Here is a 23,996-nt window from a genome sequence, read left to right as displayed (position 1 = left end):
TGGGGGGAGCTACTAGCCACACTCTAAGCAGCCCCATTTAAAGCTTAAATAAGCCAAAGAATGTCTTGGATTCCTCAAAATTCACCAGAGCGATTTTGGAAACATTGACATGCAAACTGTCCATCTTCCTGAGCTGGAATAAAGCCCCTAGGTAGCTTTTCCGGGCCCATGTTTTCTGACTCGTACAGTAGTTGATGCCTTTGTCCTCCATCAGCACATAGCTCCCTGGTGAGGTTGGGCTTTTCTTGTAGACGATGTGGGTCAACACCTGGTTGCTGCAGACGCTGCCCCGGAAGAATACATTGGAGTACACAAAGTACAGGCCAGTCTCATTGATGACAAGGCCGTGATCATGGTACTGAATGCCATTAGTGAAGGCATGGCCAGAGATGGGTTCCCACTCCAAAGGGAGGTCCTGCTGGGCCGGGTTCCCTGGAAGCCAAAACAAGAGAAAAAGTGCAGTAAGTACAAGCAGTTGTTGTGACATGGGCTGTGACTTAAGGAATAAACACACAAGTCAACTGTTCTCCAAGCCCTTGTCTTCAGCATGGAAAGTCCACCCTGACCTCATGCTGGTGGGACCTCTCACCTTCACCTTACTCAATACCAGCTGCTTCTGACAGCTTTTGCCCTGTGTATCCCGGATACAAACCAAAAAACAAACCAAAAAACAGAGCCCTCCCTGAAAAGCATAAATGAGGGGAATATTTTAGCTGCGGAGTAACTTTCCTCTGTTAGAGAACACATGTTACCAAAGGAAAACAAGAAAGCCTGCATGTGATGGGCTCCTCACAACTACAACCATGCCACCCTCTCACCCCAGCCACATCTGCCCTATCCCCTGCTCCCACATCTTGCTGGGCCCTCAGCACATACCTGTTAAATGTGCTGCCTTCCTTGCTTCGTTTTTCATTGACGGCTCCTTCTGTCCTGCACAAAAATAGGCAAGACATTAGCCATATGCTTCATGGAAAAGCCAGCCCAGAGAGCAGAAGGGAGTCAACCACATAGCTGAAAAGGGGCAGATTCAGAGCAGTGCAGGGCACGTTAAGTACGATGGCTTAGCGTGATGAGGCAGAGGGGTGCTTGGACAAACACTGCAGGGCAAGAGGAGAAGTTAAAAGGAAGAGTTGCAGCAAGGGATCCAGAAGTGATCAAAAGCAAGAGGAAAGAGCAAGGAAGCTTTCATCTTAAAATGGCTTGATTGGTGGGCTCAAGCAGAGGCCTCTCACTCAGGGTGTAGGAGAGGGACACTATTCCCTCTTTACCCAGCATCTCTGGCCCATGCCAAGGTGACTGCTCATGTCTTGGCAATAGGACAGACTTATCTATGACACCTTCCAGTCCAGCACTGCCGAGGGCAGATGTACCCATGGCAGTGAACTTCTATCTGCTGAGTACAGCTTACAACTAGATCAGAGAAGACACTTGAGACATCCTGCATACCACCCCGCTGGCCAGGCAGACCTTGTCCTCAGAGAGTCAGAGCACAGCTGAGAAAATTCTGCCTTCCCTGGAGGGCTTGAGTCCCCTTGGATAGATGGGCCAGTTACAGTGACTTGGTATTTGGGTGCCATCCCACTCCATCCTTCCCTTCTTCTCAGCATCTACTTCCAAGCATCATGTTCTCAAATTTTAGAAGCAGCCTTTTCTTTTCTCAAGCCAATTAAATTTTCCTCTCCTCTCCCCCTTCTCTTTTACGCTATTTCCCCAGGTTTATTTATTTATCCATCCCCCCTCAAGAAATTCAGGGTTACTGTTTAAGACTTATGTTCAGCTACTGCTAAAGTAGCCCGTGATGAGAGCACTGAGCATCCAGTTAAAGTGATAGTTGTCCTTCCCCTAAGCAATAGATTACAAAATGTATTGATATGGGAGGTGATGGGAAGCAGGACTGCCCTTTCCAGATAATTTTGCTATTTCCAGATTTGCTTTCATTTAGTAGCAGAACAAACTTGAAATGAAGTTAACTTTCCTACTAACCAAAATCCTCAAGGGAAGAAAAAAATCTTTTCAGATCTAGCAAAAGTTGTCAAGAGAGTTGAAAATTTCTTTCTGTCTTGGCCATCTTTAAAAAGGGATGTTCTCACTGATAACATTAACATGGAATGTAAGAGTAAAGTAATAGTTTGGAACTTCAAAATATAATTTTTAAATTGTTCCATTCAGATTGAAACTCTGAGGTTTTTTCCTAAATGAAATTTAGAAAAATTGGCAGGTTCTTGTGGAAAGTTTCAATTTCACTGAAATGACATTTCTAAAAGAAAAGAAACCACATAATCAGGCTCTTCTCAACTAGCTTTGGCTGCAGTGAGACTTTGTACCAAAATAATTTAGGAAAAAGTTGCGCTTTCAAGGGTGGGAGTGAATCCCCCACCCCCAAAGAAAACACAACTCTGCATCCTCCCAAAGTCTTAAAAGATTAAGGAAAGAAAGAAGTAACACGTGCAGCACCTGTCTCCATTCTCCTCCTTCTGCTCATTCTGTTGCTATATATTAGGACAGCCAGAAACTCACTTTTACAGCAGAGTAGCCCCGGTACTGTCACCCCACTGGTGCTGGGAGACCCCAGGGTAGAGGCACATCGTCCCAGAAACCTGTGGCTGACCCCTTTAAGCACTCCAGCAGGCAGGGTGCGGGACCCCATCCCCACACCCCAGAGAGAAAGCTCTTTTTCCAGCCAAGCAAGTGAAATCAGGACCTTCAGAGCACCGAGTCGCAACCCTGCCTTCACCCCATGATGAGGAGAGGGAAGAGTTCAACAGGAGCATTCACACATGCTAACACCGAGGGGTTCCTCCTGTATGTGCATCAACTCACCTATGAGTTTCTCCAAAGCTGGAGGGATGTGTTCAGTGCTGGCAGACTGTCAAAAAGAGAAGAGTGACAAGCTGTCTTAGCAGAGCGAGATCATAAGGGCATCATCTACAGCACCCAAGGACTATCTTTGACAGTGGCTAATCCTGGATGCTCATGGGGAGCTGCAAAGTGCTAAGAAATATACAGGGAGAGACATCTTGCAGCACTCAGAAACATGAAGACATCCAGATCTATCAGTCACCAACAGGGCAGTTTCCTACAGTAATAAGCAACCCCACTTACACTGGCATAGCAGACATTTAAATGCCACTAGCCTGCCCCTTAGGGAATTTTGTACCACCTGGGCATCTCAGACCCAATTTTAAGTTTTTCTTTTTTCCCCCCTGTGTGCCCAGAGCCCCTGTGACCAGCCAGGCAGACCTCACCTCTCTGAGTTCAGCCAGTTGCTTCTCCAGGTGGAAAATCTGGAACATGCTCAGCCCCACTCCAGCGAGGGCCAGCAGGATCAGCAAGGAGATCACCAGGAAGCCAGTGCTCCTCCTTTCCCTCTTGTTGTCCCTTGGCTTTTTCCTCCGGTCAGGCACTGGTGGTGGGAAAGGAGCGGCGGGGGGTGGCGGGGGGCAGGAAGTACTTGCATTGGCACAGCCGTCCACCCAGAAGATCTGGGGGTACACGTAGTTCAAGTTCTGCTGCATGGCCGGGAGCGGGATGGGCTGGACGTGTTTGGTACGGTCTTCCATACGGCAGCCAAAAACTGCCGGGGCTGTCCCAGACTGAGCCTTGGGGGAAGACCCAGGTCTGCCTTTATACGCCTGCATCACTCCAGCAGTGAACACCCAGCTCAGATGCTGCAACTCTATGAAAGCCTCAAGCATCAACAGCAAACCCCAAAGAGCTTCCGCCCTCGGCTGCAAGTTCAGGGCACCCGCCTGCTCCTCCCACACCGAGGTAGCACATGCACACACAGCAGGACCAACCTGGCAGCAGACTGCGCTCGCACAAAACCGCGCTCAGTGGCCGGGCTCGGGAAGCAGGTGCGCTCAGCAGTGAAGCGCTTGTGGGGCACTCGAGAGCTGCGCTGGCAGTCAGGGGCTGAGTAATCAGCCCTGCGCACACCCACCAGCCAACCAACCTTTCCAGCAGCCCACTTGGGCAGAGGCAGCTGCTTTTCCACTGCGGTGCCCCGGACCACAAGCAGAGGAAAAGGAATGACAAAACCTCTGGCAACCCGCACAGGAGAGGAGAGGCAGAGCTGAGGACGCCTCCCCTCGGCAGAAGGATGAAGACCTGATCCTAAATGCAGCTGTGGGTGCTGGGGAATTGCTTCGTTTCACACAGGACAAATTACTTACTGCTGTCCTGTTGCACATCTCGCCTTTTCCTTGGCCTGCTCCATAAGGCACGGATCCCGAGTCACAGAACACTGGTCACAGACACCATCCCACTGTGATAAAAACTGAGCTAACCCAGAAGAGGTTGGGAGCACATTGTCCATGCTGCAGCCTCAGCAGAGCTGCCCCAGCATTAACAGCCCAAGGAGAGCCAGCTCAGTGAGCTGCCTTCACCCACACCAAATCACTGCAGAGCACTGGCCAGGCTGAACCAGCAGTGTGCTGTAACATGGGAAACACAGCGCCTTGGGGTACGAATTGCCTCTTCTGGCAGCTTCTGCTGCCCCTCTTACCTTTGCAAATCTAACTCCAATCCCACAGTCCTCTTCCAGTATCTAAAGGGGGGCCTACAGGAAAGATGGGGAGGGACTCTTTATCAGGGAGCATAGTGATAGGATGAGGGGTGATGGTTTTAAACTGAAAGAGCTTAGATTAGGTATTAGGAAGACATTCTTTGAGGGTGGTGAGACACTGGAATAGGTTGCCCAGAGAAGTCGTGGATGCTCCATCCCTAGAAGTGTTCAAGGCCAGGCTGGATGGGGCTTCGAGCAACCTGGTCTAGTGGAAGGCATCCCTGCCCGTGGCAAGGGGGTTGGAACTAGATAATCTTTAAGGTCCCTTCCAACTCTAACTATTCTATGATTCTATCCTGAAGAAGCCTTAGAGAGGGAAGGGCTTTTTTATCATGTCTTCAGGACAATGCTGAGCACTGCAGCAGGACCTAATCTGGCTGAGTAACTTGTGATTAAAGCCTGGGGTAGACACTGTGCTACTCATCTTGCTAGAATCTCTTGCCTTCCAAGAAAGGATCCAGAATCCTGGCCATGCTGCAAGGACCTGCACTCATAAGAGCTCATTACAGAAATCATAATGAGGAGAGACAGGGACATTTCCATTCCTCAGTTTTCAGTTTCTCAATTTCCATTCCTCATTGACTGCAGATTTCTAAGTGGTTTTTTAAGTGAGATTTTCCCACAGATTTAGAGGTGCACACAAGTGATTATAATCAGCAGTTTGCTCCTCCATTTTACAGACCTACATTGAAGTGTGTATTTGTATGGGGTAGCGATTAAAAAAAGGAAATGCTTAATACAAGGACAAACTGGAGATTTGTCTCCTCTGTGGCTGAAGGAAGTGAACCCAACTTTGGCTTTGATCTTGAACGTGAAACCGAGGGTCTGAGAACAGCACACTTTAACAACATATGCACACTTGTTTTTCCAAAGCAAGGGCTCAGCTTTGCCTCCAACCACACCAATAAATCAGACATGTCCTCAAAGCCTTGCCTGCACCACCAGACACCCCACTGCTTTTTGAAGATGTTCACCACAGCCGTTTGCTGCAGCAGTGATCCGCAGCACAGGAGGTTTCAGCAATCTGTCTGGCTCTTCCTTGTACTTCTAGGTTTCCGACATAAAAGACAAAAGCAACATAAATCCAGCTTCAGCGGTTCAAGCCTGGTCATGCTTACCCTTGCTCAGTCCTCTCTGCATCCTAGAATGGTGCTCCCCAGCCAGCCTGAGGACAGGTCCTCATCCACTCCTACAATCATCACAAAGGAGGCTCTCACAAAGGGCTGGGCTCAGCTCCACACCTCCCATGCCACGTGGTGAATTCCAGCCTGCTGGCCAATACTGGGCACGGAGAAAGAGAGATGCCCTCAAGACACGGGGAGCCAAAGGAGGCAGCAGGAGGGTTGGGCAAGCATCTCCTGCCAGCACACTCTCCCCCACCCTGCCTGCACAGCACCCCGGCCCTGCTGCTGCCACAGGTGGTGGTGGGGAATCACCACCCACTCGGGGTCCTCGCTCAGCAGTCAGTGCCTGTGCTCCCTCACTCTCAGAGCAGCAAGCACAGCGTGCCCGTGGCTCTTAGCAACACGGGCAAGGGTGTCAGGGAGTTCCCATTTCTTTAATGCCCTCTGTGGCCCATTCAACTGCTGTAAAATACAACGGCAGCTCAGGGAGCAGGGACTGAAGCCCAGGACTTCCCCAAAGTTGGGGGCATTGCTGACAAGCACGTCAAAAGCCATCAAGCACACAGCTTTGCCTGGAGAGGATCCATTCTCAAATTTTTTCTGGCACCGACTGCTTTATGCCAACAGCTTCATGCCGACAGCTTATCTTGGTGGGATTTTGGGCACAGTAGCAGCCTCCCTTAAATGTCAGAAGTGTACTTATTTCTCACCCACTGCTTCCTATTTTCACAAAGATTTTTTTTTTTTTAATAACTGGGTGAGAGGGCAGAGACGATGAAACCAACAAAAGCCATTTCAGCCATGTCTATTGCATCTTCTCTTTCAGATGCTCAGATCAAGAGCTTGCTAATACCACATGTGGTGGCAAGCCAAAAATTGGGGCTATTTTACCCTCAAAAGATCATTTTTGGTGCACAGCATGCTTTCAGAGACCTCTCTCTTCCTCGCAGTCTTTGCTGTGCTGGTTCCTGCTGTCACACTGTTTCCCCTGTCACCACCTTCAGAGATCACCAAGATGATACATGCTGGAAGGCAGCAGCAAGCAGGGCTGTGTCTGTGTCGCACACCGTGATGCCTTCAGGCTCTGTGTTCTGCTGGCTTCCTATTGCTTGGGCAACACACAGTGAAACAGGGCTTTTTAAAATAACAGCAGGACAATTTGCTGTAGATAGATTCATGTGACTTAGGTGTCTATTTTGCTAGAAGGCCTTGAGCCAGCATTTAGACAAGGTTAAGGTCTCCTAAAATATGGGGCAAGGATAGATGGGCAGAAAAGAAGAACATAAGGAGGACAAAAAGGGCATCAGTGTTGTCTCCCTGCCTCCCTATCCCGCTCTTCACCTAGTCTGCAAGATGTCCACACCCTGTTTTCAGCAGTCTTATCAGACATTTGAACAGGAGGCAATAATTTCAAATGGAACACTTTGCACTTGCTTTTATCAAAAAATCAATCCCCTCTGCCAAAACTAACAAAAGACAAGCCACCAACCATTATTACACAGATGGAAAAAGAGGATTTACTCAAAAGAACCCTCTCCATCCCCACCTCGCCCCCAGAGGAAAGGAGGGAGCTTTTAACAACAAAACACACCATTACACTAAAGTTTATGTTGACAGCAATGAGAATCAGCCAGCAGCTAAAAGTTTGCACCAGTAGATTGAAGAACAAAAGGATGGCCTTCTTGAAATACACCAAAGAAAGGAGAACTTGAGCAATGATCTAGATCTAATACTTGACAGAAAATAAATTTTTAAAAAAAAGTGGTAAGTGTGAACTACTGTGTAGGAGAGGCTCTCATCAGGTTCTGGACAGAGTCAGATATGTGTCTGTCTTGAAAGTGATTACAAATATTTTCTATTACGCTAGTGACAAGTGGAAATGCTAAAAAGCAACTATTGAAAGCCCACAAGGCTGCAGAAGTTACACCCAGGAACAACTGAAGAAGTTGAGGATCATTCGCATTCAAAAAAAAAAAAAAAAAAAAAAACAGAAAAAACAAACCAGGATTCAAAACACAAACCCAAGATATTAACAGCCTCGGCAACTCTTTGCGATCCCAGGCTAAGCTGTGCTATCAGAGCCAGGAGAGGCAACAACTACAAAACCAGTAAGGAGCAGCCACAGCTGGCAGAAGAGATGGCACCCATTAACACTCACTGATGGGTACGGTGGAAAGAGTAACTGAGAGCACCATCCAGGACAGCGCTTCTGTTTTTCCTCTGGGGATTGTCCTCAACACAGTGTTATTTCAACAACTTTACCACAGATCTGGAGAAAACCAAGCAAAATATTACACCAGTAATATTTGCAGACTGAAATAACTGGTAAGAGATCTGAAGTTAACCATGAAGACAGAGAATTTAGTCAGATGAAAACAAGTCTAGAAACAAAGACTGCAGATCGAACTCTTCAGATAGAAAATAATATGCAACCCACTGAATTTAAACATATTAGTCAGCAGAGGAAAAGAAATTAGCATCCTAGAAAGAAACCTGACATCCAGCAGCAGAGGACTCTTGAATCTCACAGAAAAAAACCTTCTCAGCGAGGCACTGTCAGCCAAAGTTGAAGGACTTTGCACAAAAGAGACATCCATGTCTGACTGAATATTTGAAGCTTGCAAGAACTGCCTCCAAAGGTAGCAGGATCTCCATCCACTGAAGCCTTCAAAGGGCATGGAAGATGCCAGAACTCACCCAGCCTTTGCAGTTAGCACTGACATCTTACTGTCATTTTTTTTTTTTTTTTTAACAGTTCAGTTTCCCAGACAAAGATGATGCTTTTCATTTCCTCAACAACTGCTCTCTTTGCTAGAAGCATTTCCGGCACATGTAAAGCCACATACTGGTGCCAACATCTCAGGAGGGAGATAGTCACATATTCACACTCAAGAAGGTTTCAAAATCCATTTCTAAGAGCTCTGGTCCTGCGTTGCAGTGCTTAATGTGGCCCCCTTCCAGTGAGCAAGGCGCTTTGTTCTCTCCTTCACCATGACCCCAACAAGCAGGCAGCAGCCCTAGGGTCAGCAAAGAGGTACAGGGCTTTGACCCAGACAGGAGAAAATCCAAGCTGGAAAGGAGCCAAAGCAGTTGAGAAAAAGAGGAAGAATTGAAAGCAGCAGAGTAAGATTTTATTTCTTGTGTGTCTGTAATAAGAGCAAAGAAATGAGGTATAGTGGTTATGAGGTAACAGGATTCATTGCGCAAACATCCGAGAAAGAGAGAAGTGGGTCACTTCATAACATACAATAGTTTAGTCATGGGAGAAAATTGAATGAGGTGGTGTGGCCACTCAGAGGTTGCAAGGAAGACCACAGCAAACGTGCAGATGTTGATTTCCCGTCCTCCCGGTGACAGTCGAGAACTGTATTCACAAGCCCTTCAGCAGGCTCCATGCCCCGCTCCAGGCTGCCAGCACAAAGCCAGCTTCAGCCCTGAAAGACACCAGCTGGCTCTGCTGGACAGTGTGGCCTAGTCAGTATTTGACAAGTTCATTCTTTCTTGGGAACAGCCATTCTCAGCCCATAAAGGAAATAAAACAAGCAAAACCAAACCAACCAACAAAAAACCCCAAACAAACACACACAAACACAGGATTCTTGTTTGCTGCGAGTTCACAGAGGGCCCAGCAGCTGGATGTAGGCTCGAGCCACCATATCTAACAAAGGAAAAACAAGCCTCAAGATGGCAAATAAATTCCCATTTCTAGGTCTACAAAGTGCAGTTAACTTCATCTCCATTCCCTACCAAAAGGCATACCTCTAATGTGCAACTTAATTAGCATCTCTAATGAAAAGCAGCACAGGCAAGACCAGTTGTAGCTCCCAGTCCGTGTGTCCAATATGAGACAGCAGTAAGGCAGCAGAAAGCTCCTTGGTAGCTTCTTTTAGAGTTACTCTTCTTAAATTAGAGAAGGGATATGTAAGAAAGATACATGAGTTTCACTATCCTTTCCTAAACTAACACATTTTATCTAAACAAGTTCTGGGAACACTAATTCTTCTCGAGCTGTTACAAACCCCAGTAATTTCTTCAGCAGTACCTGATACTGTTTGACACTCAGGGTTTCCAGATGAGACATGCACTGCTTGATGGCCTACCCACAGCACTTTGTGGTCAGGGTTCTACACTTTAATTGTTCCAAATAAAGTGGAACATATTTGTACCTAATTAAATGAAGCACGCTAAGCTGTTCCATCTTGTTTCATCTCGCACTGCAAGCTGGCAAAAGCAGAAGCCACACTAAGACACCTTATACTTTAGTTCTCTACTTACCAATACCACAAGCTGGTAGAGTTTGCATTTTTTAAAAATACTGGATTTCCACTCTGAAGCTTAATGTATATAACCTAGACACCTTATTTTGGCATATACGGGTAGTAATTCACTTATACAGTGCATATGTTTGTGACTACCTGTCCTCCCATAGAAACATTTGTGTCGCTTAAATATTTTTTGACCTTGGGCTCAAGACCTGCTCAAGGACCACAAGGATGCAGCCCTCACTACTGCACACACATGCTGGTTTCTTGGTATTATACATCAACAACTGTCCAACTTCATTATGCAATATCACAAGACTGACTAGGCCCTCCCTTGAAGTATCCACAACACCACAGGATCTTGACTTAGAAGCAGTCTTCGTTAGAAACTATTATCTCTATATAGAGATTATGACATATGTAAGAGGGACTTGATTTCACCAAAGAATCAAGTTTTGAAAGTTAGAATCAGTGTGACATTAATAAAACTGGAAGTAAAAAAATGACTCAAGAGCCCACATGAAAGGATAACATTAAGCAATAAGAACTTGACATTAAGAGCCTATTTTTTAAAAAAAAAAAAAAGTGGTTATAAATAATTAAAAGCAGCAAGGCAGCAGCAGACGGAAGCTGTGGTTCAATCTCCAGTCTACTGCCAGAACAAACACTCTCGAGTTTGCAATAGAACAATTAGCTCCGTAGGTTCCTTCAGATGCTGGCTTTCTCAGCAGCTCAAGCATAACCCATGCTTTGATTGGAAAGTTTAGACCCAGACCTAGTCAAAATGGTTAGGTAATGTACTTAAGAGAATGTGAAAGTCACTCCTGGCTGACACACGTCAGCAGTGACTCTATGATAGATGCGCTTTATTCACAGGAGTCATTGCTGCTAACAGCCATCTGCCCTCAGCCAACACACAAAAAAAAAAAGCACTAGGGTGAGATTTTTTCACCATTATGAACCAAGTTTCTGCTAGCCAGAGACTTAAAATACTAGGAAAGCCTGCACTGTGCGCAACATCCTTGCCCCCCATCACACCAGCTGAATTCATGCAAGCTCCTGTTGGCTCAGAGCCCAGAGGCAGCACGTCTTAGGAATAAGTAGCTTTCAGGAAAGTGAACCTACACAGCCCATAACATCATTTATACTTTACATTAATTTGGGGGTACACTTCAAGAAGTGGAAATGCTGTCAGGTATTCTCAAAACAGTCTTGAGAACTCATGAGAGCCTGAGTGAGAAGAGTTTCTGGCCCTGTGTTATCTACCATGTATGGCATCTGCCACATCTCCAGGGGGAATTTGAAGCCACATGGCCTCAAGCTGAATTTTCACTAGAGCTCTGCTCTGTCCATTTAGGATATGTGTTATTCCCATAGCATGTTTCCTACGTGTTCATTATATGACAAGTCTTACCACTGTGATTTTTCCACAGAATGCAGCAACTCCTGAGATCTAAGTCATGCCCAATTTTTAAAATATATGGAGCATGCAGTGTATTAAAATACTTTTATAAGGCATTTAGTTTCACATCTGAAATTGTTAACTTGGAAATTTGAACACGTGCTTGGAAGTTAAGCATGCACAACCTACTCAGATTTACAAACATCTAAGGTATAAAACAGATCGTATCAGCAGAAGAGCACCAGCAAAAAGGGATTTCAGTCTGAGGCTAAGTATCACCTTCCCAAGAGAGAATGGGGATGTATACATAAATACTTATTAAACAAACAATACACTCCCCTTGCATAAGGAAGCATTGAGGAGTGCTGCTAATTCAACTGTAATTCCCAAGTGATCTTCAAGGATTGCTCACCAGTGTTTTGGGGTAATCCAGTCTAGGAAGCAAATGTACACAGGACAAAGTAAGAAGCTGTCCATTACAGCAAAACAGAAAAGGATGAGGAGGAAAGTTTCTGGCCATCCCCAGAACCTGCTTCCAGTAAAGGCAACTCTCCTTACCCCAGAGTTATAGGCTCACACTGTATAGCTGATAAATATACATGAACACCACCATCTTTGGTTTAACTTCAGTTTCACAACCAAATTTGCTTTCATCCAATACTTACAGGCTAGCTGGAAACAAAGCAAAAATCCCCCCCATTAGAGACACATTTGTTGCCTGTATATTGCAATCACAACTCATTTGGCCTCATTTTACGCCTATGAGCATATTCTAGGTCTGTCAGTCTTTGTTTTTTAGCCAGACAGCGATGATGAGTTCTTTTAAGAATTCAGTCGTGTCCAGCTTCAGCTGATTCTTATTAACAAGAAGAACATTTCAGTGACTGGAAGGACAGTAAAGAAAAGCACGCTTCCTACAAGCAATGTATCACAAGGAAGGCCAGTAAATTAAAAAAACGTGCACCACAAGAAAAACACACACCGAAAAAGCACCCCACCACCCCTCAGCAAACACCACTCAATTGCTTTTTAAATCATAGCGCTCCCTACGGTGAAGCGGAGAGTCTTGAGACACTCAAGTGAGAAATTGGTGCTGGGGAAGTCTCAGTTGACAACAGTAGATCCTGGACAGCAGGTGAATTTGACATTTGGCTGCATGCAGTGCTGCTATGCTTGCTAGAAATAAATTAGAAGGAAGAGACCGGTAAGGGGCAAACTTCAAGCTGAAAACTCCAGTTTGAAATGATAAATTACTATACAACATTTTCTAATGGACTTTTATATCCTTCACAAACCTTAGCTCTGAGTACCAAACAGTAATGTCGTGCAGTCACTCTCACAAAAATCTACCCTTTCAAGACGTGAACTGAGACCTGTTGGAAACTTTTCTAGCAGTTTTACATGGCCATGATTCCTGAACTTTCAGAGAAAGCACTTCAGCTCCCCCCCCCCCCTTTTTTTAAATAGACAAACACATCTAGGCTGACAAATAAGTTTATGAACTCCTTAGTATGGCCCAAAGGACCCCAGTCCCAGTCCTGCACTGAAATTTAAAGATTAGTCCCTCTCAAAGAATTCAAGCCGCAAGTTTCATTTTCAAAGGAAAAATGCCAGTAAATTAAAGACAAAGTGTTCAGATTTATTTGGAAATTCACAGTTTCTAATGGCACTACAGGTCTGTAGTTACATACTCTTGTTCCACAACATTGTATGCCGCACTCAGGTGGTATGTATTTTCCTCACCCAGGTTTGAAACCCTTCTGAATTCACGTTCAGCATGTCTGGTTCGTGTGCTCTGACTGGCTAATTGTGCAGATCAACTCCAAAAGTACATCACCTTAAAGTATTCATAAACTAACAAGAAAGCAGCAAAAAAACCAAAGGCTTTAAATAAGTCACATTACATACAATACCCAGGAAAGGCATTAGATCTGTTAAAAAGGGTACCACTAAAAGTGCTCAATAAGTTAACTTATTTTTTACAACGTGAACCTGTAACACCTGCCAAAAGGAATAACCTTTTGTTCCACTCACTCAGATACACACTCAACATTCTAGCAATCACACATCCTATAATATCCAAATATACAGTCACAGTCAAAATAAAAAACACTTGGATATGAAAATACCAACCATACAAACACTGCACATTTGTTAGCCAATACAAAAGCAAACATTATGTAAATACCCACTTTGAACCAGCCTGACTGGTCAGACTTCAAGGCTTTGCAAACTCAGCACATGTGGAGCTGGCTCAGAGAACAGCCCAGCTGCACCAGCTCACCCTCGCATTCCTCGCCAGGCCTTTTCCTGAACTCTCAGCACAGAAGCTGTGAAAGTTCCCCATTCACTTCCTTCAGAGAACTACAGCAGACAATTTAGATAACGAATGCATTCATCAGCCAAGATCCCATCGTACAGAGGAAGTCCTAAAGAGCAACTGTCATTCATTTAGTACACAGCTCTGATTTGTAACTGAAGGTGGAAATAAACATGATTACCACCCCTAGGTGAGACAGTTTCGTCAACCGAGTTTGCAAAACCAGAATCTAGTCAGGCAAGTCCATCTATTAGTATTTTTACAGTATCCAGTCCACATTACTGAGTCCAGCTGAAGGCCAACACATGTCCCTTTACAGCACTGTAGTGTTGCATCTTCAAAAAAAGCTAGAGAAATTACAAAATAAATCAAATGACAAACAATTGTATCTCCCCTCTTCCAGTGGCATTATAAATAGACAAAAGGCACATAAATATGGGAAGGTGCAAGAAATAGGAACAAAGCTAAAGGAAGAGGATTAGGCTTTTATCCCTATTCCACCCAACAAACTGGGTTTCAAAAAATCTCTGCCCCAGGAACTGTGAAAAAAAACCTTTATAAAATGAACCCTGCCCTCCCTCCCCCCAAGCTGTTCTCATAGGAAATTATCAGCCTTGTAAAGCTGCAGCTTATAGCCAAGATTGACACAATCCCATCTATTTAAAAAGGCAGAAACCAAATTTCTGAGTACTTTCCAATTAGTTGAGCTCTTCGTCTCCCACTATCCTCCCACAGAATACCACAGACTGTTCTCAAACGAACAAACACTCTCCTGTTTGAGAAGTTTTAGATGTGTCCAGAAACTGCCGTGACACCAAGTGTTCCCACTGTTATATCTTTGTTTCCTTTGATTATGTCATGCAGGCTTGGCATTGACCCTGACTTAGTCTGTATTAGGGTTTTTAGGAGCTTCCCTTGGTCTGAAATTTTAGACCGTCTTCGTTTTATAGCCCTCTTCTCAGTTTTTGTCTTTTGGGTCTGTCCATTGCACAGACTTGTACACGCTGAAATGCCACAAAAATAGGACTCCTCAGACTGCGATGACGTTTCGGAGCTTCCTTCGGATGGAGGACCCTTATACGAAGAGTGATAAACTTCCCCAATGTTAGAAAAGTCCCTCTGGTTCGTAAACGGCTTCCTTCCTTTAATTTCCCCGTTGGCTATTGGATGCAGAGGCTCTGTTGTCGGCTTAATAGTCTCTATTTTTTCACTTTTGTATTTACAACGCTTTTTCTGAAACCACAAGTAAAAAGAGAAACCGTTAGATTCTGGAAGGCAACCAGAGCTTAAAAATCAAGCTTAGGAACCAGCGCAGGGAGAGCCGCTGAGACATGCACCACCTGCTGGCAGAAACACGCTCAGCTCCGCCTGCCATCCCTACAGCCACTGTACCTTCTTCTCTGGGGAAAACTTCAGGGGTTCTACAATGTACAGGTCCTCTGGATCCACTGTAAGAGAGGGAATGCAAATTTAGCAGTCCTGACACTGCCAGCTCTAGAACAACACAATTCTAAATAAATAACAGCACGACAAAATATTCCACTTATCACACAGTTTTGCTCCTGTTATAAGTTAGTGGAGGTACAACCCGTGAACGCTGAAAATGAAGTCAACACTGAGAAATTCCTCTATGCTGCCATGGCAGCTGTCAGTGATATACACTTGCCCTCCTGATAGATTAGGCCACAGGAGAGGTGCAGAGCTTAGGGGGAAAGGAACAATAGTCAGCAAAAGTTAGCTTCTACAAAAACAAACTGTTAGCAATATAATGGTGTTCAATGTGCAGCCTGCCCAGGACAGGACAGATACTAGAAGCATGTGTACCTATCAAGGACACACATGTTCAGACTGACATGAGACCAGTCTGGCATTCCTCCATTAGGGCTTTGTAAACCATTCTTTCAAGCCAAAGCAGGGGAGAATTCAGAAAAAGCGTGGTTTTGCAAAAATGTAGGTCTATGCCTTAAATAGTTGAATTGGGAACATATTGCAATAGAGACGCATGAGTTTTCATGCAGTTTTATTCACAGTACAAAAACCTGTGAAGCAAGTTTGCTGCACTCAGAAAAGCAGTGTCAGCTGCATATTTAGTAGTTACTATAACCTGCACTTTTGTTTTTGCGTGATTACGATGGCCTAAGAAATCAAAATTCAGTTGTCCCAAGTGTAACATGAATACTGAAAAGACCTATCACTCCTTATACCCAAACCAAAATAAGTAGTCCAAATTTTCTTACTACAGGTGGTAAGTTTTGATCCTAAATATCTGACAAGTTTCAAAGACAGGCTAGCAGGACTTCTGAGAAGTAGGGCATTCAGACTTCCCACATCCAGTATTAAAAAAAATAAATACCATTTTCTGCAAGCTTCATAGCTTTGCAGACCTGAATGCCTGCATGGACTGCTACTAACCCCAAGAATGCTATTGTTTATACTCTACAGATGCTAAGACTACATTCAACGTTTTAGCGTAATTTAGCACAGTTCTGGGAGTGCCTGGTAACTTGTTCATGAAGCACCCAGTCCTACAGAACGTATACGTGAACTACAACAATCCAGTGTACTTTGACATTAATCTGCAATTACATTTTCATACAGTCGCAGTAACACGCAGTGTATAGCACTAATAGAGTAACACTAGAGACTAGATGTATCATATGTGAATAATACCTTCTTTACCAGCTAGCTGAAAAGACTGTGATCTGACCAGTGGAAGAGAACTTCTTCTTTTCAAATTCATATCATCATAGGAGGAAAAACATCTGGGGGGGAAATAATAATAATAAAAAAAAAAAATCAACAAAGCTTTTTTAAGCACCTTTTTCTCAGGACTTCGTCATACACATTTTTCCATTAAAAAACACCTTTGGCAGAAGGACTGAATCAGTCATTCACTCAGGTGCCAAGAAAGCCTGGCAAACAGACATAGCACTATCTTTGCCAACAAGCTATCAAGGCATGTTAAGAGCAGTAGCCCCAAAATGCTCCTAGGAGAGTGTTACTACAGAGCAGTAATGGTTCTTTGCTATCAGTTTTGAATTTGCAGAAAGAACACTGAAAATTAAAGCAGATGTGCCAGTCCCAGCAGATTTTGGAAACATCAAATAAAAGCTGCAAGAACAATCTAGTTTTAAATACAAATACAATACCTTTTGGGGCTAGGGTAGTGATTACTTTTGGGAATTTTTGAGAGGTAATCTTCACAGAACTGAGATGTGCTTCTGCACCGCTGCACACAAAGCACCAAGCCCAGAATCACACACAGAACCAGCGAAATCACAAGGTAGGTTTGTCGATCAGAAACCTGGAAGAATTTGTTATAGTTAAAGACAAAGAATGATTTAACAATACTATTACTCTCTTGTTTTAAAGGTTAATATCTTTAAAAGAACACAACTGACACGTTTTCAAGTTACTTTCCTTCAATTTCACTAAACTCTTGTTCAAATTTGAGTATTTTTTTTTTTTCCAAAGGTTTGATGTAGTCTGTTGGCTACACAGCACTCAAGGAGTGAAGGCTGAAAACCACTAGCTGGTAACACAGGACAAGATGTCACTGACTATGGTACTACCATAACTTAAAGAAGCAGCTGCTCCTTGCAAATAGCATTCAAACCTATCTTATGGAAAGTATATTACTTTCAGAACGTGTATAAGCAAGTAACTTCTGTTTTACAGTTGACATGGATATAATACTATCAGTTTTATGTGATGCTTTTCATCAGCTAACATTGTAGTACTTCACAGAATAAATACGATTATATTCACTTGATTCCATGAGTTTCATCTTTCTGAATATTCTTCCATTTCACAACCTAGCAGAGGGATTTTTTCCTAATATGTTCATTTCTGAAGACTGGCAGATAAAGTTTACTAGAATTATATGGAAGCTGAATTCCAAGAGTATTTTCCAGATAATGTTTAAAAAAGTGAATTGCACAGTTGTCTTCTCATAAAAAAAAACTACCTTAAACACACTAAGAGATCTTAGAAGTCATACCATGACTTCAGAAAAGACAAGGAACACTACTTCCCATTTTGTAATGAGTAAGCGCCTCAGACTAATAGTCTCAGGTGACCAGAGTTGAGTTCAGGGAAAGCCATGTGTTCAAATTCCAGGATACTCATCTAACATACTCTGATGGTCACCACTGTCAAGTCCTGGTTAAAACCACAGTGCCCATGAAGAGCAGCTTAGCGAGCCAGGCATCAAAGAAGCAGTCTCAGTGTTAGAAAACAGCTCAAGAGATATCTTTGGCAACATGCACAAAACAAAGAAGGTCATGTTTATATTACCGTTTGAAATCCCAGGCTGGAGAACATAAACATTTGCGAAAATGTGTTCCTAACACTGTTGCCAAGATTCACCTAATCTTGAAAGATCACAATAGCCAGAGGGGAAAGGAGAATGGTGTCTTAGCCATATGGGCCTGCCATTCAATAGCTAAGAGTGCAACCCTCCACATACTCATTTGTTATTACAGCCCAGTTCTAACAGTGGCCAGTACACTCTTGCACACTAAACCTCCTACGGCAAGAGTCTTAATATTTAAGTGGACAACAAATGCAAGACACTGCAAAGCACCCCATTTTACTGAAGTTATATAACCAGTTGTATTGCATGGCTTTGTTACACAATGCAGCAAGTGCCAGGAAAGTTCTTGAAGCATGAACTTTACCATTCCCTCTGACACACATCCAACATTCTGCAGGTGCAACAAACCATTACTGCCATTTCAAAGTCAGTGATTACTCTTCTAATTTAATTAAGAATCATTTCACAGAACAACATCAATTCCCATGCACTACAGGAAGGCTGAGATACTAAGTTATTCCAACAAAGTTTTACCTTTCGCGTTAGCTCAGACTTGTCCTCAAACCAGGGCAAGACCACAATCATGGGGCTAATAGGGCTGTAGTAGAAATTATTACCATCTTGCTATGCCCATGACAGCTCAAGCTACTCAAACTTTCCTTCCCTTCCCTGGCTAGCTGCTAAAGCAGGCTGAAAGCAACACTACAGAACTTCTGAAATGAAAAACTTCATTTAAAGACTCCAGGCTTCTTCAAATTAAGATATGATTATGCATCTGTTTCCTTTGAGTTCTTGTGCTACATTGCTGAACTATAATTACCTCACGTTTTAATTCCACCACAGTTGTTGACAGATTGGAAACTAGCTGCGTCATGTTGGTGAGCTGTGCTTGTAACAGCTGGATTGCTTCTGTTTGCCGCTGATCCTGTATTAAAGAGAGTCATGGCCATGCTGTTTAGTTGTCAGGTACCCATTATCATATACTCTCACTTGTACCAAGTTAGCATTCTATCTGAGACAGCCAGGCAATTTTGTAGCCACACGACCTATTCAGCATTGTTTTCAACACAACATTCATATAACATTTGAAACTGCTTAAGCAGCATTAGTCATATACACACATAAAACCAACATTTTTACTTATCAAATAACATTTTGTAACGTTATGCCAAGTGCATTTCATTACAGTGACTTCTGCTTTCTTCATTAAAGGCAGATTAAAGTAGCCAGCACCATGCAATGGCTATCAAGAAGCTGAGTACTGTCATGTTACAAAATATACATGCAGATGACCACACAGAACTAAAGTCTAAGGGCTGATGCACAGCTTCTGCTCTGGGATCAGGTATCCAGCCACTTAATGACAGGAGCCCAAGCCAGCCAGGAACAAGAACGTCGTAGCTATTATCTTCCTGGAAAGAGCCCTAACAGAATTTTTAATCCTACGAGAAATTAAGAAAGGTGAGCAGAATACTGGGGAGGTTAACCCAGAGGAGCACCTCAGACTGACCATCATTAGATATTATTCAAGAAAAGCAGAAAAGAGTACACAGATTATCTCAGGGAAGTTGCAGTTTTCTTCACTGTTGATGGATGAACAAACTATGGGCCTGGGACTGTACTTCAGAAGTTTTCAGATAGTTTGGGATTAAGCCTGCTACACCACATGCACAGTTGCTTTAGTGATTACTCAGCACTGCAGTTAATGTTATATTTCACAGCTGCTCAGGAAAGCTAGGATGGCAGATCAGGGAAAGCATCCTTCAGCTCCCACTTCCCTAAATCACATTTTAAAGAATGAATTAAAGCTTTTGTTACGTGCACTATGCCTTCAAATGCAAATTTGGCATAAGCCATTACTGTACCCCTCTTCCCTTCTAGAGGCTAGGTCTCTTCAGCAATATTAGGGCAATTGACTAACTATACTTCAAGTCAGAGATGAAAAACAAACTAAGTTTAAAAAAAAAAAATGGTTTTGAGTGTAGCTGCAACCAAGAAACAAGGGTTGGAAGAGACCTGGATAACTTTTCAATGAAAAGACATTTAAGAGTTTTAGCCATTACCAGCTGAACAACTGTTTTTTTCCTTCAAATACAAAAATCAGGAAAGAGACCTGGAAATAGCTTTATTCTACAACAACTGAGAACATACAAAAAAATGTATTACAGGGGTGAAAAAAAAAAAGGGGGCGGGGAAGCACAGAATGGAGTTGCTTTTAAAAAGCAGATATGCAGCTAACAAAAAATCTTCAATTGAAAGAATTTCTGCACCTCCTTGCAACTCTTTCTTAAAAGTAAACTTTCCGAGGCACAAAACCACTTAAGTACTCCAAAAAAAACATACCTGCTCTTCTGCTATTCTTGAGGTGTTCTGAAGTTTTATTATTGTTTTATTGAAAGCCTTCTGCATTTCTTCCATTTGCTTCCGGTATCTAAAACAAAGAGTGCAAAGTTCTGAAATGCCAGTTCATATAACCCCTAGCACTAGACTTGTCTTTAAGAAATACCACTATGCAAAGGGAAAGCTTTTTGTCCAAATAAGTTTTATTTAAATGTCAAGTGGTATTTCCTTTTAAGCATAAAACAGGGATGTGTTCTAGGTTTTTTTCCAAGATTAAAGTCAAATCTATTACAACACCTTAAAGCTTAGCACCAGTTGACTAGAATTCACTATGGAGAATTCTCTACAAAACACTGACTGCTGAGAATCACAACAGTAAACATAACTAAGATCCCCTTCCTTGGAACCAATTCTGAAGTTGGTATAATTTCCCAATTCTCCTATGGCTAAGGAGCATCACAGATAAACATTAATTTACATACATTCCTCAGAAAATTCTGGGTTCCCTCTCCATGCTCCCTTCCTCAACAAGAGTTATTACAGATAACAGTAATTTAAGTGGAAACAATCAATTCAGTAAAGAAGGCATTGCAGGGCTGCGTCATTCAGTTTAACAGCAACAGGAGGATGTGTCCTTTTGTTGAAAGGATTATGGATGGGATTAGCGCTTACATCCTGGAACACTTTAACCTTTTAAAAAACCCACAGCAATATTCCCACCCCCCAAAAACATAATTGTATCTGAAATACAGAAATGGGAACCCTTGCCACCCACAGACATCTAGGTCTCCAGTAAAATACCTAGGATTAGGTACTTTTCATAAAGCTTTATGCTATGATTTAGATTATACTCAGCTTCTGCTGCATTACATACACAGAAGTATGTGTACGTTCCTTTGTATAGTTGGCTAAAATCACATTTAAATACAGTAGACTTACCAGTCTTCCTCAGACTTACCTCTGACTAAGTTCTTCTAAATAACGGCTGCTGAGAGACATGTTTACTTCCAGGGCTTTTATGCGATTATTAAGGCGCATGAAGACAGACTCCTTTTGATTAGATCCATGAACAAGATTTCCATTAGCATAGCCTAAATCTGTGGAATTCTGCAATTCAGCATAGAAGTCTGTAGCTGTTCTCTGTGGTCCCCCAGAGACCGGAATCGCCATTAAAGCTTCTTCAGTTGCCTGATCATCATCCTTTGTTTCAGCAGATGCAGAAGACTCAACAGGAGGCAAAACAGGTTTCTGCACTTCTGGAGTGCTTTCCTTTCCTTCCTCAGCATCACTGACTAACATGCCCACTGTATATTCAGGCTGCAGAACAGTCTCTGGAGGCTTTGAAATCACTGGAGTAGCAATAGTCTCTCTTGTGCTCAACTCTTTTACCTCAGTGGCCACAATGGTCTCAGAAGCTACAGGGTTTTCTTCTGCAATAGAGCTCTCAGCCTTTTCTGTTTCTGCACTGATCTCAGCTATATCCACCTGGGAAGTCACCCTTGGTGCTACCTGGCCTGCATCTCCTTTTGCAGGCTGCAACACCATGTCTGTTGTTGGCAATGGCTTAACATCAGAAGTAACTTCTAAGAGGAGGGATTGAGAGACAGTTTGAGGATGGCTTGGCTCCAGTTCAATCAAATCTGTGGTTTCATTACCGATCTCTTCATGAACCACACTGCTGAAGTCAACTGCAACAGTAGATCCAGATGGTCTCTCAACTTTGCTGTCTAATTGCTCAGGCAGAGGCTCTTCTATTGACGTATGTATAGATTCGATCAGATCTGTTTGTGGCTGCTGAACATCAGCAGAGTAATCTTGCCCTTGTTTACTTTCAGTTTTACTACGGTGCCGATGCATGGCTACTGCAACTGAACACCATTTAAACAGATATTCTGAAAAGGTGGAAATACAACATGCTGTTGCCATATCGTAGCAGTACTTTTCTGTCTCAAGTTCAAACCATGCCGATGCTTCTTCTTCCTGATCATCACTGGGCAGCAAGGTTACCGTTGACTGGCTTGTATCTTCTTCATACTCTTGTACTAGCTGAACAATAGGACTTTCTTTTGTCGAATCCACAATTACTTGCTCTTTATCTATCTGTGGAATATCTGTAGTAACAAGTCTACAATGAAAGAGTTAAGATGGGATGTTACTTCAACAGTTTTACATGCCTACTCTGGAACACTGCAAAAGTAAGACCTTTTAGAAAATTAGCTAAGCTTATTCCAGTGACCAAAAGCCAGTTTGAACACAGTCAGAAATTCTGTAAGTTAGAATTTCATCTGGTGGCTTTCAATCCCAATTTGAAAGTAAATTATTTCAACCCTTGCTTCTGAAACAGCAAGCCTTCTCAATCAGATATTGCCCCTTGCCTCACCCCTTAAAAAAGTCACCAATTCAAATATCACTAAGTTTTTATATAGCAAGCATCTTACTCTTCTGCTGCTATCTTCAAATGCAAATGCAAGAATCACAACCTTCCCACTGACCTTCCTCAGTCTCTTAATAATCAGAGTGCTAGGAAACCATAAAACCACTAAATACAGCACAAGTCATGCCTTAACACTTGTCATGGTTTAGACCAGGACAACATTTAAGAGCTAGTCTCAGCAAATTAATTCTAAACAATTGTAATCAACTGAAATAAACCCCACAGAATACCTATACACTACTCTTCCTAACCTAATTCCTTATCTTTGCATACGTATTTTCATCAAGGAAAGCCTAGCAAAAAAGATAAGCTTCTAACAGAATTTTTTTCAATACAATTTAAGTGAAGTTTCAGCAATACAGCTTACATTCCAAATTAGTCTCCCTTGCAGGAGACAACCTGCAAAACCTGGAAGAATATTAAGTCAGTTTCCACCCAAGAAATCTGCAATAGTCAAGAGCAAAACACTCCTACTTCTTCTAAACAAAATAATACAAACAATTGAAAAAGTTAGTGATGCATTTTGACATTTAGTCAAGTGTTAAACCAAAACATATCATAATGTAAAATAACTATAAACAGTAACTGAAGTGGTGAATTTCCCTGTTTAGTACATTACCATACTACAAATTTCACCAAATACTTGCCTTTTTACTTCTTTAAGGCAGTGTGCCATATCTAAGCATTCTACTACCAAAGATTCCAGACTGGTTGGTGTTAGTCCCTGCAAGGAACACACTGGAAAAAAAAAAAAAAAAAAATCCAACACCAATCACTTACTCTGGTGAAGGAACAGGAGTTGGTTCAGGAAGTCTTGGTGCAGCTGTTGAAGTTGCAGGGGCAGAAGTGGCATTTTCAGACACACTTTTGTTCCCTGCTACAGGGAAGAGTAAAATGTGAACACAATTCAAGAACCATGTTTGTTTTCAATGAATTCTGGGGCATTCTTGGGGTTTTTTTAGATTAAATGCCATACCAAAGCAACTGCAGATGTCAAAGTTATTTGAATGAAAAGTGCTACTGACAGTTTATGTATACAATGTTATGGAGAGTCTCAAAGTATTTCCAGGAAGAAGCAGCAAGTTAAGACTGTACAACTGAAGATGGATAATACAGAATAAAATTCTATCAACATAGCTGAACAAACAAACGTTAACTTTGTATTGGTTCCCTTCTCAGCAAATTCAGCATCTTTGCTCCACCTTTCATAGTCAGTAGGATAAGAATTTCATGGC

At 42.8% G+C, this 23,996-nt stretch overlaps 2 protein-coding genes across 2 annotated transcripts in view; both read right to left on the bottom strand.

Annotated features, from left to right (window-relative positions):
• Positions 1–37: 37 nt before the first annotated feature.
• Positions 38–3,638, bottom strand: FASLG (Fas ligand; the record flags this gene model as incomplete). The annotated part of the gene is made up of 4 exons (XM_082484667.1): positions 38–432; positions 877–930; positions 2,821–2,866; positions 3,246–3,638. 4 exons carry the CDS (start codon positions 3,636–3,638, stop codon positions 38–40), a joined length of 888 nt encoding a protein of 295 aa, XP_082340793.1.
• A 10,630-nt stretch (positions 3,639–14,268) lies between these two features.
• SUCO (SUN domain containing ossification factor) overlaps positions 14,269–23,996 on the bottom strand; it is a gene marked incomplete at its 5' end in the record, with an annotated part of 41,361 nt that continues 31,633 nt past the window's right edge. Inside the window, 8 exons of the mRNA XM_082484027.1 lie at positions 14,269–14,905; positions 15,065–15,120; positions 16,343–16,434; positions 16,822–16,976; positions 18,808–18,912; positions 20,331–20,418; positions 21,286–22,452; positions 23,542–23,638. Coding sequence (XP_082340153.1) covers positions 14,459–14,905; positions 15,065–15,120; positions 16,343–16,434; positions 16,822–16,976; positions 18,808–18,912; positions 20,331–20,418; positions 21,286–22,452; positions 23,542–23,638 — 2,207 coding nt within the window. The 3' untranslated portion in view covers positions 14,269–14,458. The remainder of the gene's footprint in view (positions 14,906–15,064; positions 15,121–16,342; positions 16,435–16,821; positions 16,977–18,807; positions 18,913–20,330; positions 20,419–21,285; positions 22,453–23,541; positions 23,639–23,996) is intronic.

The sequence above is a fragment of the Vanellus vanellus genome (assembly GCF_965231255.1).
Source record: "Vanellus vanellus genome assembly, chromosome: 5".
Classification (NCBI taxonomy): Eukaryota; Metazoa; Chordata; class Aves; order Charadriiformes; family Charadriidae; genus Vanellus; species Vanellus vanellus.
This window is presented reverse-complemented; position numbering and strand designations above follow the sequence as displayed.